Raw genomic sequence first — 16,574 nt, 5'->3', positions numbered from 1 at the left:
AAATCAATATTTTAGCGCCTGGCATACAATAGGCGGAAGGTGGGTGGGACGTATGGAGGAAAGGGGAATAAGGACTACGAGTACTCTAGTCTACTTAGTCATACATCCAGTCACCTTTCCTACATCCCTGTGGATTCCACCCAACAAGTCCATAGATTGGGGCAAACCTGCCTCATTTAAGATGAAGAAAAAAGGTTCTTCAGAACAGTCTGGCTGAACTCTACATCTCACCTGGAGCTGGTATCCAGGCACTAGTACTTACTGAACGAAGAGAGCGGCCCAAGTAGCCACCCGGCTGATAGCCCAAGATGCAGGTCTCTGAAACTAGGTCAGAGCCAAGGCCACAGACGTCACATGGGAATGAATGCCTTCAGAAGCTGGTTTGCCCATGGGCTGTATATGTCTCAGAAATGGCCTGACCATCCACCAGGCGATAGGAGCCTGGGAGCCAGGTGACGTGTGCCCAAACGTGGCAAACAATGCCTCCGACTTCCTGAAGCATTTAGTCAGAGAGGTAGAACTTGCACTCTTGAGGTCCAAGGAATGCAAAGCCCTTTCGGCATTCGACTGCAGGTTCCAAAAGAACACTGGCAGGCAGATATTCAGATGGAATGGAGTGACCACCTTGGGCAGTAAGTTTGGCTGAGTGCGCAAGATGACAGTCATTCTGAAACAGTGAAGGGCTTGCATGATAAATCCTGCAGCTCGCCGTCTGAGTGCCAAAGTTAGCGCCACCAGCAATGCAGTCTTCAGAGTCACCAGCCTGATGCCCGAGGCCACTGGCTCAAAGGTTTTGTGCTGCAAGGCCGCCAGAAGCCCCCTAGATCAGTGTGGCAGGTATCACTCGAACCAACCAATGTGTGTTAAAAGAAAAAAAAAACAAAACAGCATGTCGTCCAGGGAAAAGGTAAGGGGTCAAGCCCCTTTTCACAAGCCCAGGTTCAAAATCTTGTCCACTTAATCTTGTACTGAGCCCACGTAGACTGCCTTCTGGCCTCCTGAATGATGTCCTAATAATCCTAAAAACGGAGCATTGAGTTTGTTGGTCAGGAATCAGGCCGCTAGGGCCAGCCTGGCCAGTCCGGGTCCTCTACTTCCCCCAACCTGCTGCATCATGAAGCCCCTGATGGAGGCCACTGCGAGTACAACTGAGGTAGGTCAGAAAACTGCCCTGCACTGGTCATCGAGGGCAATCTGGATGAGGCTGTACCCCACTGAAGTCCAGAACTTGCAGAGGGTCTGCTGTAGCAACAGTGGAGGAGGACATGCCAGCAGTGCTGTAACATCCCCCAGAAACCCCAGGCCGTCCAAGATGCAAACTGGGGAACTTTGGATTCAGGGGGGTTGGGAGAACAGATCAAGAACAGCCCCCCACCCCCAATCTCTAACAGGGGCAACAAGCAGTTGGTATAACTCCCACTCGTAGGTTTTAAACCCCAAGTAGAGTTGGTCCACTTCTGCATTGCTATCCACTGGGATGTGGACTGCCGAAACCCAAATCACCTCCACAAGGACCCATTCCCAGATCGCACAGGAGAGAGGGGAGTTCCACCCTGCTTGTTCAGGTAAAACATTGTGGTTCGAGTTGGTCGAGTTGTAAGTTCTGACCAGAACTGCAGTGTTCCCGATGAGGCAGAAAAGCTTTGAGTGCCAGGACCACCGCTCAGAGTTTGAGCAGATTGATAAGCAGAACGGCCTCCACCCTGGACCACGCACCATGAATGGAGTAGCCATCCATAGTAGCCTCTCAATCCAACAGGAAGAAATCTGTTGTCACCATTAGAGTGGGCACCGGTGAGGACAAGGGGGCTCCCACTACCACATTGCATTCCATCAGCCACCAGCAAAGATATGAGGAGGCTAGGGGGGGAAATCTGAATCAGACAGACCCAGGTCCCCTGGTCCCATTGGCCATCAGGTGGAGCTGGATGTCCCCAATATTGAGGCAGGGTTCTAGATCGTGAGCACGCAGAACGCCATCAGTCCCAGAAGGTGCTTTAACCACCATGCCGAGGTGGTTGAGTTGGCCAGAAAATGCCGGACTGCCTTGCGGATGGAAAGAAGTCTCTCCGGCATGGGAAACACCAGCTGCGCCTCTGTGTCCCAGCGCACTCCAAGGAACACCAGATCCTAGGTGAGAGTCCATGGTGACTTCCACCAGTTGAAGGAAAAGCCCAGCTGGTGCAGAATGTCCAGCCGCCACTGGAAGGAGCACGCACCCCTTCCCCTCGGGAGAGGGGACCCGACAAGCCAGCTGTCCAGGTACCGGTATACTTGTTTGCTCTCCACATGGAGGAGACCCTGCCATCGCATTGCATTCAATTTCACAAACACATAAGGAGCTGAATAGACGGCGAAGGGCAGCCCCCTGTACTGGAATGGTATGACAATCAAAAACCTCCAATGCAGCTGGTAAATGGGGACATGAAGGTATGCATCCTTGAAGTCTAGGGAACACATCCAGTCCCCTGCGCACAGACTCTGCTATGTGCACAGGAGTAATCATCTTTAAGTGTGAGCAGTACAGACAGGTTGAGAAAAGACAGCTCCAGGACTAACCTCAGACCAGCCTGGTTGTTTTTGGGTACCACGAATAAACCTGGAGTAGAAGCCGGAGCCACTGTCTGACAGGAACCGGTTCCAATGCCTACATCTCTAGAAGAGAAAGGGTCTCCAGCCCTTTTACGGTAGATTCCATCTGACATGGAGGGGATGGGAGAGGAAGGCTGAAGCCATTGGAGACTATAGAAATGATCCAATGATTCTTGAAATAACACTTCCAGCTGTTCTGAAGAGAGCCAGCCGACCCACTACTGGGGAGCTTTGTTCCAGACCAGGACATCACTGTTTTTTGGTGTCTCAGGTGGGAGCAGAAAAGGAGCGGAATGAAACCCCAAGTCCTCTGCTGCTTCCTCCTATTTTAGGTGGGCGACTTGTCAGGCCCCTGTGTTTCGCAGTCCAGAAAACCCTTCTAAGTGCTGGGTTTGAATCCAGCCCAGAGACTGGGGGATGGACCTCTGACCTGGCTTAGTCAGGATGGCCAAGGACTTGGTGGGTTGTGTGGAGATCATCTTTGTTATGTTGTCATCATTGGACTGAAAGCGATCCACTCCACTCTTGCACGTCAGATGAAAACCTAGTGGCATGCATCCACTCCATTCTCATCTCAATCCCCAGGCAAAGCCCATTGCTGGCTGTGTCAATGTGGGAGACCGAAGACTCCATGAGGTCCTGGGCATCCGACAAGCCAGCCTTGAAGGAGGCTTGACTCTCTAGAACAGAGGTGGTCAAACTTTTTTGGCCCATCTCCCTGACCGACCCCCCAAGCCCCTCCTCCCATGAGCAAAATGTAGTCAGGCCGGGCCACCCTAAAAATGCCAGATAGACAGCATGTAGAAATGGCTAAACTATTGCGCACCATCACTGCACCAATCTCCCAGTATAGTCCCTGGGCTCCCTCCACCCTGTTCCCAACACAGCCCGAGGGCCCTAATCACTTTTTTTAACTAATGGGTTAAAATGTTGCATTTAAGAGCATACTTTAAAAAAAAATGGGTAAATAGCCAAACAGTTTGCAATTGGCACTTGGGGGCCAAGGGGGAAAGCATGGGATTTTTGACTGACATGCATTGATGTATAACCAGTAAAAAAAATACCATCACTGTCCCCTGGGCTCCACAGTCCCTCAGTAGAGCTGATTTTGGCAGGTGGGGTAGGGGAGGGGCGAGATTGTGGAACACAAGCATTTTAAAGATGCCTTTGTTGTAAAACCCCTCCCTTCCTCTATCCCCCAATCGCCAAAATCAGCTCACCAGGCAAACAACAATCACCATCATTCATACGAGCACCCATCACCATACACTCATAACACATACATGCATCCATACACATACATAAAAAATAAATGCACATAAATGTACCTTCTGCAGGGGCCTGCATGTGGGTGCTGAAATGCCCTGCTCCAAGCTGCTCTGTCCATATGTGCGAGGAGGCCCAGGAGCTCCCACCCCCTCGCACATAGACATGCAGTGCCTCAGCCAGCATTTCCAATGAGACATGCAAGGCTAGCTAAGCAAAACGCCCCCAGCCTTGCATGGTTCAGTAAGCATGTGCGGCTGGGGAACTCAACTGTAAAAGGGAACCAGTGCTTTCCTTTGACAGTTCAGCCAGCCCAAGAACACTCCCTCAGCTGGAAAAAGCAGCTGAGGGAGTGCTCAGTTTTTCAATGGGCTGGCTCCACCACAACTTTCAAGGGGGGCCACTGGGTGGATATCCCTTGCCCATTATGGATGAGACTCCAGGCTCGGACTAGGCAATAGGGCAATGCCTGTACCAAGAATGCAAAATGCTAGTGTGGGCCAGTCAAAATGGGCCACTTTCTTGGGCCAGTTTGATGAGTTACTCCACTATGCAGCTAGTAGTTTTGACCATTGTTGCGGAATATTCCTTAAATATCCCAATTTGCTTAGATTTTAACAAAAAACACCCCCTTAGGTACTACTCAAACAGTGACTAAAGGAATGAATATCCATGTGCAACTGCGGGCCACTTGTTCACTGGTGTTGATGCTGGGCTCTCGCAACCACCCCCGCTCACATTCCCCACAGTTTGAAGACCTCTGCTCTAGAGGGAGGTCAGGCATAAACTCACCAAGCTCCCTGCCACAGCTTCTGGTTAGCCGCAGCTAAAAGGGCGGCTTTGGCCTGCTGCTAAGGCAGCCCTGAAATGGCATAGAATCGTTCGCCCAAAGATTCAAGGACCTTGTCCTCTTTGGACAGACAACTGGAGGAGGCTCCCGAGGAGGAAGACAGACGATTTAGAATAGGAGAGGCAGCGGCCATACGGGAGGGAGGCCAGAGGAACCAGCTCCCCGTCCATCAGCCTGAACCTGCTATTAAACCTGTCCATCTGGGTGGTGGCCCTGGGCTTATCCCAGACTCTTGCCACCTGCAGGACATCTTCCTGGAGCGGAATGCCAGAATGGCCTATGGGGCATTTGCCCAACACCTCTGATCACACGCCTCCTGTGCCACCCGCAAAAACAACAAGGCCCTGAAGGCAGTCATGAAAGGCCTTAGCATATGCCGAGGGTTCATTGTCCTGGGAGTAGGCCTTGTCCCTGCCCCCCCCCCCCCCCCCCACACTTTCTACAGACTAAGGGGAGTCCAGTTCCTAGGATACAGGTGCAGGCAGTGTCCCCCTTTGATCAGGAACTGAGGACAGGTCCAACAGTTGAGGGGGGGGAGGAGGTGGTACAAGAGGCAGCAGAGGGGTCTGGATAACAAGCAAGGCATGGATTGGGGAGGGACAGGCACTGGTTGTGCTTGAGGACCAAGCAGAGGGCCCAGAGGAGGAAGCGGAGGAGCTACCACCTGCGGTATCACCTTCACTATATCCCAGAGCCGCCCTATCATATGGGGAACATGAGGAGGAATCGCTTGAAGTCCTTGCAAGCCACCGGGTCCCTAGGGGGCTGTCCCTCCGAAGTGCTGGGTCTCCGCTCCTGATCGAAGCACCGAGGCACATGATGCATGTCGCCATAAGGCGATGTGTAGATGTACCCCTAAGGAGACCAGCCACCTGTATCAAAGTCTGCCACCACTTCCAGGAGGGAAGGGGACCGGATCCTTCTTGTAAGGCCCATTCGAGCAGGCCCCAAGTCGAATCAAAAACGGCCATAAGCCTAGCAGACTCCACCACATTCTTATCCACCATCCTGGGATCTTGAGCCATGCCCTAGGCTGGAGGGGACAAAGGCCCTGCGCCGCATACCGGCTCAGACATGTGAGAACACGCCTTGGGTACTGAAACCGAAACAGAAGAGTCAACCTCAGAGATCACTCTGGCATGCACTGAGCTCCTGGCCAGCAGTTGTATTGCCCTGACCTAGGACCTCAGTCCAGTAGGCTGTGAGCACCCTTCACACCTGTGCTGGTAGTCGTGCGGAGAACTGACTGAAGTAGAACGATCCCTTGCCCCTTAGGGTCAATAAGGACTAACTTGTGCGACCCCAAGAGGACAGACCTGTAGGGCCCCACGGAGCCCCTTGGCTTGTGAGCCACTAGCGCAGACTATTAAATCTGCCCAGGGAATGCCTGGAAGAGCCCCCAGGACCATCGGCTTTGGAGCTGTAGCCTTGGCCTACCAGAACCTGAATCCAAGGAACGCTTGCCAGAAGGAACCCCTGCGAAGGACTGAACCTGCTGAGGAGCCATACTAAACAAAGGACCTACCTTGTCTTGACGAGAAGTCCTAGAGAAGAAATCTTTAAGGTGAGCTGGAGGAGAAGTGTGTAAGATCTCCCTCCAAAGGGACAACACCTTCTTCAATGACCGGCGACTAGCTCTGAAAGCCATGTACACGTCCCAGCGCTAGTCTGGTCCCAGGCACTCAAGACAGTGCATGGGGGTCTGAGGCCAGGAACAAGTGGTTGCAGGACACATCTCGTGAATCCTCCTGCAGCCAACATATGCTGGGGGAGGTGAGGCAGCGAAGAGAGGTCAAGATTGAAAAACAAAACTGGGAGCAAGCAGAAAGTTATGTCTCCAGACCTTGCTGCCAGGTGACACTGCAGAAAAAGTGACTGAGGTGAGGTGCCAGAAAGTGGGGCATTTAGGGGTGTTAGATGCCCAGGGTTGTGTCCCCATTTAAATGAGAAGCTTAATTAACCAATGAGGATGGAGTCAAGTGGACAGGATGTAGGAGTATTCCATTACACACACCCCCCCCTTCCGAGAGGAGTGCCCACTAAATACAGATGCCCAAAAGCAACCATTTTCACACTCAAAATATTTAGTGGGCACATTTGAGGTAATTATCTGTGCGGAGTCTGGAGCTCTTCTGAATGGCACCCAGAAGGCCGGTGGGAAATCGCTCGGGCACAGCTTAGAAGGAACGATGCTCCCAATTGTTAATCTCTAGCCCTGGATCACCCTCAGGTCACATGGTGTGCATGGGTTAAGGTATGTGGATTGCACAAGTATTGGTGTAAGCAGCCATTGTTTAGGTCCTCCTGGCCACTTTACCTCCACCATTTCCCCACTCTGCTATAGTCAGCCAGAACGACTTCCTCTCGCCTTCTAGGAGAAGCTCCTGGACATTACGCACTCTAGGCTCTTCAGCACTGTCCTGTCTCCATCTCTTGGATCTAAATCCCCTGCACCTCCCAGTGACCATAGTCGGATGCTAGACATCCTGCTTTTCTAGTTAGTGGTGTTGGCAGTAATTGGGAAAATTAGAATTTGAAAGCTTGCATCGGACAAAACAAATACTTTGCTCCTTCCCTCCACAGGCACACCAACTCAAGACCACCACAGATACCCCTTACAATTCCAGATAGCCAGCCCTCATCCTGCTTCCTCTACCCTCTCCAGCTTCGATGTTAGATGGCAGTCCCAGCTCAGCAGTAACCTCACTTGTCTGTACCAAGGAAGGTGTGCTGCAACTGGGTATGGGCGGTTCTATCCTTGGACACCCCCCAAACCCTCCCCATACTTCTTGCAAGTTATACCCTTCCACCAAAGCAGTTTACTCAGTCCGGGTCCTCCGCCCCATTTTAACATGCAACAAATGCTGGGAATATTGCATTCATAAAAAGCAGGCTTAAGAAACCCAATTGAAAACGAGGTCTCCTGGTGGTGACCCTATTCTGCTATAGAATCAGATACAAGCGAACGGGTCAGTACAACAAGCATGCCCCCTTATCGCTCATTTTCAGATCACAGACTATATACAAGTACCACACCTGAATTGTTGTAATACTTAATTTTATGATTTATAGCATATATACATGTTTATTGGTTTTTGTATAATGCAGAACACCAACTTGTACAAATGGAGCAATATAGATTGCACGACAAACAATAGCAAGTTAGGTTCCTTGCACAAATACATTGTCAACACTCCACTGTGGCTTCAATAACTGCCTGCAGAATTGTTTTGCTACATGCACTACATACATTTCCAATTGGCAGAAGTGCTGCATTCTGAAGATAATTGGAGTAGGTTGCAATTCTAACAATGGTAGCAGTGGTTGATTATGTAACTCTGCATTTGCACTATCTGGGTAGGGCATGCACATATCTGCAGTCAGGAGGTGGACTGATCTGTGCTAGTCGGAGGTGCCTTATTGTGTAGTGGTCATGCATTTCGAAAATTACATAACCACCTCTGCAGCCTCAAATAACCTATTGCCTAACTTGCAAACAGATCAGATAGTTAATCGAATTGCGCTGAGATGGGGTTACCAGCGAACACTACTTGTATAGAATTATTTTGTCTTGTGCATTCTTTCACCTTTTTTATGAAATGGGTTTCCTGAAGGTCTCTAACATACTGTATTTTGGCTTGAATAGAAGATGCCAATGTGTTTGGAGCTCTGACAACGCTGGAACAGGGGCAACAAGGAGTCTATGTGCAACTCCCACTAGTAGGTGTTGAACACCAAGCAGCTCAGCTGGTCCGCTTCGGCATTGCTGCCCCACAGGAGGTGGACTGCTGAAATCCAAACTCCCGCCATCAGAGCCCGTTGCCAGATCGATACTGCATCCATGCAGAGGAACGGGGAGGGGGGGGGATGGGTGCCACCCTACTTGTTGAGGTACAACATTGTAGAATTGTTCATCCTGACCAGAACAGTCCAGTCCCTGATGAAGGCAAAAACTCCTTGAGGGACAGGGCCAGAGATCAGATTGATATGCAGGAGGGCTTCTGTCCTGGAACATGTGGATCCTGTCAGACTGAGACCCCCCCCCCCCGTCTCCTGATCCAAATTGGCTGCCAGGTTGAGCCGAGGTGCCTCATCTTGAGGCGAGCATGATGTACAGTCAGCACGCAGGCAGCCATCAGGCCCAAAATGTGCTGGAACCACCATGCTGAGGTGGTAGAGTTGGCCAGAAAGTGCCTCACCGATTTGCAGAGGGACAGGAGCATCTCAGGCATAGGGAACACCCGCTGAACCATAGTGTTCCAAAACACTACTAGGAAAATGAGTTCCTGAGAGGGGCAACCGACTTCCTCTGGTTGATTGAGAACCCCAGCTGATGAAGGATATCGAACAATCTCTGGCAGGAGTGCAACAACCCCTTGAGTGACCCCACCCTCACCAGCCAGTCATCCAAATAAGGGTACAGATGATGGCCCTCCATGAAGCAGGTGAGTGCGAGCCTTAGCACCCCCATCTCTGGCTGTTATTTCCATCAGAAGGCCTGTGTGCAGGCCTAGCCTACCCGAGATCACCTCTGGCTCTGCCCTCTGCCTCCCGCCGCCTACCACCCTCCACCCCCCCCCCCCACGGCCTCCCATTGGTTGTTTGCTCCAGCTGTTAGGGTCTAGCGACCCCGGTCCACCACCTGATTTCTTTCTCCATCATGAAACAGGTGAGTGCGACCCTTTGCCTTAGCACCCCCATCTCGCCCATTTCTAACAGAAATTCTAACAGGCACCAGCCCCGATCTCTCCCTCGCCCCCCTCCCCGCTTCCTGGTGTACCCTCCCGACCCGCCCACTGCACCCTCATTGGCCCTATAGACTGTTTCCCAAGCTATTAACTACCTTCCCAGGGCAGCCCTCTGCCCGTGCAGCCCCCGCGGCTAAGGTACTAAGGCAAAGGGCGGCTCCCACAGAGGCGGCTCCAGATCATATCTGTAGGTATCCGCAGGAGCAGCAAGACGCTGTAGCCTGCCATCAACCAGCACCGACTGAAACAGAAGTGTGGCAAGGGTGGGGACTGAAGCAATTACTTCACGCCAGAAAGCCCTACCACTCATAATGAAACGTCTTACTGTGTTACATCAGTCACATACTAATGACCAACGATTATCCACACCCTATTAGCGTCACTGTGTTAGAGTTGAACTTAAAGTGTGCTCATTAGCGTCACTGTTAGAATTAAATCTAGAAGGCATTCCCTACACCATTGAGCGTGCCTTAACAGCACCACTGTATTAAAGTTGAACTTAGAAAGTATGCCAAACAGCCTCAGTGTTAGAATTGACAGTACGCCTAATAGCGTTACTGTTAAAGTTGAATCTAGAAGACATCCCAACATCGAGCATGCCAGAATAGCGTCATTGTGCTAGTGTTGAATTCTGAAAGTATACCTAATAGCGTTACTGTGTTAAAATTGATTCGAGAAGGTACTCCCAACAGAGTGTGCCCCAATTAGCCTCACTGTGCTAAAATGAAACTTAAAAGCATGCCTAAAAGTGTTACTGTGTTAAAGTAGAATCTAGAAGGTATTCCCATTATCTTTGGGTAAGCCTGGTCGCATGCACTTTACTGATTACCACCATATCACACTACTACGTTTCCTCTACCCTATACACCATCATTCAACTAGAACACAGCGATACTATGACACATTTGGTATAGCTGTTCTCAAACTACAATGACCCCTCAAACTACCCATCATTCTAATAAAACACAGCTAGCTGTGCGCACTCCGGCTAGCATATGTCTCCTCACCCCTGGCGCAGCCAGAACTCAGTCTGGGTGTCCACCCACCAGACTGAACACATCCAACTGATTTCCTCAGCACCACACCTACCGCGAAACAGCAGCCATCATGCAACAACCACACCAGCTGCACACATACCCAGTGCACCCACGCACTTTACGACTGACTCTCTCTCTACTGACTTGAACTACGGTTCCAGAGGGCGTTCAACCTACAAGCGCTTTGAGATCATCCTAATACATAGGGCGCTATATAAATGCCAAATAACATAACATGGGGGGCGGGGCAGAGTTTAGGCCGAAGAACAGCACCTTGAACTAAAGGGACACAACGACATGAACCGCATAAACCTCAGATGTGATAGGTAGATGGTACATGCAGGTACGCATCCTTGAGGTCCAGCGAACATATCCAGTCCCCTGCATACAGACTCTGCTATGTGCACAGAAGTAATCATCTTGAAGCGTTCAAGCGATGATATTTAGAAATGGCAGATGCAGGACAATCCTCAGGCCAGTCTGGTTGTTCCTGGGTACTGCAAAATCATGGCATAGTACCTGGAACCCCTGTCTGAATGAGGCACTGATCAGGTCACCTGCATTTCCAAGAGCAAAAGGACTCAATCTGACGAAGGAGAGGATGGTAGAGGGAAAGGAAGAGTAAGACTGAGGCCCGTGAAGACTATGGCTAGGATCCTCAGGTTGAAAACACTTCCAGGTGTCCTGGAAAAGTCAAACGGCCCCCACAGGTGAGCTGTGCTCCCAGACCTTGACGTCACCGATTCTTCACGAGGCAGGGGGAGTGGAAAACAAGTCCTCTGCTGCTTTCACCTGTTGGCACTGGGCAACCCGTCAGGCCTCTGTGTACCAGTCCCAAAATTCCTTGAAGCTGGAGAAGGCGCTGGGTTTGAACTTGGCCCTGCCCTGAGACTGAGGGAAGGTTTTCTGTCCAGAAATGGCCAAGAACTTGGAGGTTTTCTTCTGTCAACTCGTCATCGGTTGGCTAATTAAGAAGTGCCACATCCTCAAATGGCAGATCCAAGATTGGCTCCTGCACGTCAGATTAAAACTTAGTTGCATGCATCCACGTGTCCTCATCGACACCACGGCACGGCCCTCTGCTGGCTGTCTATGTGGGAGACCAAAAACTCCATGAGGTCCTGTGCAATGGCCCAGATCTGTCAGACCAGCCTTTAAGAGTATTGCTTTTCCAAAGGGCAGTTGGTCAAATATTTCCAGAGCTCACCGCCACAGCATTTGGTTAGCTACGGCCAAGAGGGCATCTGCGTTGACTTTCCACAGATGCAGTCCTGAAATGCAATAACAGTGCTTTCCCAAAGACTCGAAGACCTTGTCCTCCTTGGAAAGACAACGGGAGGTTGCTCCCATGGAGGAAGACGACCAAGACTACGGTTTAGACTATAATGAGGCTGCAGCCACTACTGATGAATGTGGCTGCAGAGGGGAGGCCAGGAGGATTGGCTCCCTGTACCTCAGCCTGAACCTGCTCTCCAGCTTCTTATTCATCTGGGCATTGGCCTTGGGATTCTCCCAGATCTTTCACGGCACACAGGACATCCCTCTGAAGAGGGATGCCAGGCTGGACAGTGGTGTGCTTACCCAAACCCAGGTCATGAAAGGCTTTAATGTATGCCGAGGGTTCATCGTCCTGGGCGTCAGTCTTCATTGTTGCCACCACTCACTCCCCTCAATCCTGAGCCGAAAACTGGTCCAACGGCTGTTGAGAGGGAGCCGTTAGTGGTACAGGAGGAGGTGTAGTTTTAACAACCGGTAGGGCCTGGACTGGAGGAGGTACCGGCACTGGACAAGAGGTCATGGAGATGAAGTACTTAAGGTGAGGCAGAGGAGAAGTGTGGGAGATCTCCCTCAACCGACACAACCTATTGTTCAATGCCCTATGACCGAGAGCACTGCAAGCCAAACATGCATCCTAGAGGGGGTCAGGCCCCAAACACTAGACTGTATGGGGTTCTGAAGATGGGAATTAGCTGTCACATGAGGCACATCTCATAAATCCTCCTGCAGCTGACATGCTCCGCGGGAAGCAAGGCCCTGAAGAAAAGTTAAATAAGATTGAACAAGCAAAAACGGGGAGCAAGCGGAAAGCTAAACATTTCTCAGTGCTGGCCACCAGGTCCAACACTGTCTGCCGAAAAAGGGAATGTGGTGAGGCAGCGGGGCGTTCCCACAACCGAGGTCGCACGGTATACTAAATTTAAAGAGGACAAAGGTTCTGGTACCGTCGCCATGTTGCGGAGACACCCAAAAGGATGAAGGAAAGGGGACGGGATGTACGAGTAAGGTCTTAAACAGCTCTGCCTTCATTCATTCCATTTATAAGCACTATGTGTATCCTTCCCCAATACGCTAAGAACAAGCATTTGAAAATTAACAGATTTGGCATGTGTACAGATATTAGGCATTTGCCAGGCACTGCTGTTCCATGCCCAGTCACACCATTTTGAAGCTGCCATTGATGGCCACTTAAAATCACTATGGCAATGCCTGAAAATGAATTTCTAATGCATACACAAGCCAAAACTGTTGGCATTGCCAATAGTGGTTTATCAATACACAGTGCAACACATATGCTAAAGACACATTAGGAATGCTTAAAGAGGGGGGCTTGGTGATGGAGGATTTAAGTTTACCATTGTGGTGGTAATTTGTCTTCTGCCTATGATTGTACATAATCAACCTCAAAAGAATTTAGTTTTTTTTTAAAGCAATTTGTGGGACAGTGATTTACATTTGACTGATGTGCCAGTGGGTTTCTTCAAACGTTGTGCCCAAGAGTTTCAAGTGGAGACAATCATAGTTCACTAAATGCATTGGCAGATTAGTAGACTGCTCTTCTGGAAGCAGAAGCTAATTGTGTGGCATCGTACACATCCATCGACTGAGGAGCTACTTTAAGACAGCCAACCCTATAGAACGTCATTGCTTAAGGGCCTACCTAGTAAGTTATTCAGATGCATGAACTGTTACTGGCAGACTTCCAATACATAGGCTAGATTGCTCTGAACTTCAAAAAGGCTCGAAATTAAAATGGCATGCAGCATCATTTACCAAATTACTTGTTTTCACTTTTCGTTTTTGACGGCATATGATAGTGTTTGAAGATTTGTTTTCATCCAATTGGCTATGGGAGATATAGACCCCAGTTAAAGACCATTTCTTTCGGCAGAATGTAGCTCTAGTTCATGGCATACCTGACTGCCAAAATGTGCACCGGCTGAGACCGCTGGACCTGCTCTTTCAGAGGAGTCTGTTGCAACGAGCTTGTTCCTGAGGATGTCAAATGGCTACTGTTATGCTGACCATTTTGTAGGAGTGGTGCGCTTTCGGACACTGTGCTGCAGACGGAATATAAACTTTCAAGTGAGGCATTCATATCATTGACCAGCGCCTCTAGGTCCACATCGTCATCTAAAAAGACAAAATGTAATATGCTACTTTAGGATGGTTTCAAAAATGTCAATACTGTTGAATGTACAGTCTCAAAGTACAGTCTCGAAGCAGGTTTGCGCTTGGGATTGAAAGCCAATTTAAAAGACTTGGCAGTGACTAAGTAATGAAGGGGTAACCTGGGAAATAAGTGTAAAAACAAATGATGCAAACATTTGTGTTTTCAACAATAAAGTTGGGCAAAACAAAAAGTAAATAAAATTCACTGAGAAATGCCAACATCATGCAGAAATGCACTACATTAGCAGAACACCCAAGTAAGGACTCAAAAGGAAGTACATTTCAAAAAAGGCAATAGCTAGAAATTGTCATCTTTTATATCCAGTAGTTCCAGGTTACACTGACCTAATTGCAGATGGTTGCATCAAGAAACTGGTATTGCTGCCACCCATACAGACCTCATGCCACAAAGTAATAGCCCTTCTGGATAAATGGACTAATTATAAAGTTGGAAAAAGCAAAGGTGCGGGAAAGTTACAGGAAGGTAGTGTCATTGGGAGTCGCCGTGACGTTCAGTGGCAACATCCTGCATCATACATAAATATCGGCTCTGAGCGGGACCAGGCAACTGACCATCTCAGCAAAGAACAGCCCAGCAACCCATGGACACACATGCAGCACATCTCTGGGACGGAACGTGAATTGTGCCACAGAGCCCCATGCGTAAAGGTAAGTCGGGCGTGTTTTCAGAAGCTGTAGAGGATACTGTTCTGGTTCCTCTCTCCGTTTTCACCCTCCGCTTGAACAGCTAAAAGGGGGCGGGGAGCACAGGACCCTGGGCAATTTTCTAGGGTTCTCCAGGGTGCCGTACGATATGCGCCGGTAGTGCCCTTAACCCACCACTGCTACCCTTTGGGGCACTAACTCTCCCGTGTGTGTGGGGTTAGAGATGTTATACCCGGGATGTTTTTCCGGGAGCAGAAATCCGTTTGACGGTCCCGGAAGACATTAGCAGGGCACGGCCCAGACAGGCGCTTATGGGCGAGCAACGGAGCAAGTATGAACCCGGTAGGGTATGTGTAGCCTGGCGAATATTGTGAGTGTTTGGCTGGAGTGGCACTTCCAGAGGCCTTTTGGGGAACCTGGGAGACAGCAACTGGTTTGCTGTCTGAGGCTGCCCTAGGTCATCCGTGATAATTGTAGGGGCCACACGTCAGGCTCTACTCTACTGTTGCGGAACAGAGACCTTTTTCTTGGGAGTAGGGTTTTTGGAAATTGGAACTGGTTACACCTTTCCAATTTTCCTTCTATGTTTGGATAATCTAGATCGAGTGAATCCGGTCAGCAATGCAAGGCGCACACAAGGTCCGTGATGACCGCTCATCCCAGGTGGGCGTTGAAAGTTAATTCCGCCACCTGGCCTCTCCTTTTGCTCCAATTAATTGGGCCTCTTGTTTCAAACCACCCTGTAGCCTTAGACATAGGCCAGGCGAGGTAGCAAGGGACCCTGGATGACATACTAAAATCATGGTTTCATGTCAAATTTAGGAAATTGTTCAGGCAACGAACACAAGTTACTTGGAACCAACCGACACAGTCGGTGTGAGTTAACAGGAAAATATAGCCCTCCAGACTGCAGGATGGAGTCTCCTGAATGAGTTCTTTCTAGGAAAGCCAGTTCAGGTAGGAGCTGGGAATGGATGACATTCTGGGGCAGAGCTATAAGAACGCATAAAGGTCAGTTTTCTGACAAGTGCTTCCTGATTTAACATCTTCAGGCTATGTGTAGGCGAGATTAGTGTTGTGCCCCGTCTCCCCCTGATTGTCAGTGTGATATGTGGGATGGAGCTGGAAATATGGACAGTTCTTAACCCTTAGACAAGAGTTCTTATTCATGTCTAGTCCTTCATTTTAGGTCTATGAATACACAAACAGTGCGAGTCAAAGCATCAATGGCAGGTGAAACAATAGGGGCTTAAAATTCGTTTGCAATTAAGAAATTCAAAACAACAATGGCATTTAAAACAGTTCTTTGCATTGCTTGGATTATCTATTGCTGGCCCTTAAATTGAAGGAAATCTCTTCTCCCTTTTCTTAAAATGTGCACTAAAGTCTTGGGATGTGAGAAAGCGTCAAGACAGACTTACCACCAGCCAAATAGTTCACCATCTTCGATTGTGATCCAAAAAGATGATACTTGTTTATGTCTTGACGAGGGCTGGGGTAGAAAACACAGCTTGCTCAAGCCCGAAACTCAAGACAACACTAGAGGTCAAGTTCTGCCTTAGGATCCAGATTGTCTTTTTTTGGCTTACTTAAAAAGAATCGTGGCACTTGTATATATTGAAACTAATTGATAATATATGCCAGAATCATCAAATTAGGTCTAATTGTGAGACGTTCCGTTTTTTAGGATTGATATGACTGCGTGGTTTGCACAGGAATTATTGTTTTTTGAATAGGTATGTATGAATGAGTGAGTATGTGGATCACAGCACGGTGCTCTGCTAAATACAATGAAATAGCTTTAGTACAGACTATATGGTATGTCAGTTTACTAATGTTTTCATGATTGTCGCTTTTGTACACTTTTTTGCAAAAAGATTTTTCAAAATTGTTAATAAAATATAAAATTTGTAAAAAATGAATCACTCGAACTGATTATTACTAGAAGGTATTAAAAATGAACCC

The 16,574-nt window shown here is 49.1% G+C and overlaps 1 protein-coding gene across 5 annotated transcripts in view; it reads right to left on the bottom strand.

Annotated features, from left to right (window-relative positions):
- The window catches only part of GRB10 (growth factor receptor bound protein 10), an 848,605-nt gene that overhangs the window by 331,720 nt on the left and 500,311 nt on the right, over nucleotides 1-16,574 (bottom strand). For all 5 annotated transcript variants that reach the window (XM_069613407.1, XM_069613409.1, XM_069613406.1 and 2 more), the window contains one exon: nucleotides 13,688-13,904. In XM_069613407.1, the coding sequence (XP_069469508.1) occupies nucleotides 13,688-13,904 (217 nt within the window). The remainder of the gene's footprint in view (nucleotides 1-13,687; nucleotides 13,905-16,574) is intronic.

The sequence above is a fragment of the Ambystoma mexicanum genome, chromosome 5p (genome assembly GCF_040938575.1).
Source record: "Ambystoma mexicanum isolate Mex_15411 chromosome 5p, UKY_AmexF1_1, whole genome shotgun sequence".
NCBI classification, from domain to species: Eukaryota; Metazoa; Chordata; class Amphibia; order Caudata; family Ambystomatidae; genus Ambystoma; species Ambystoma mexicanum.
This window is presented reverse-complemented; position numbering and strand designations above follow the sequence as displayed.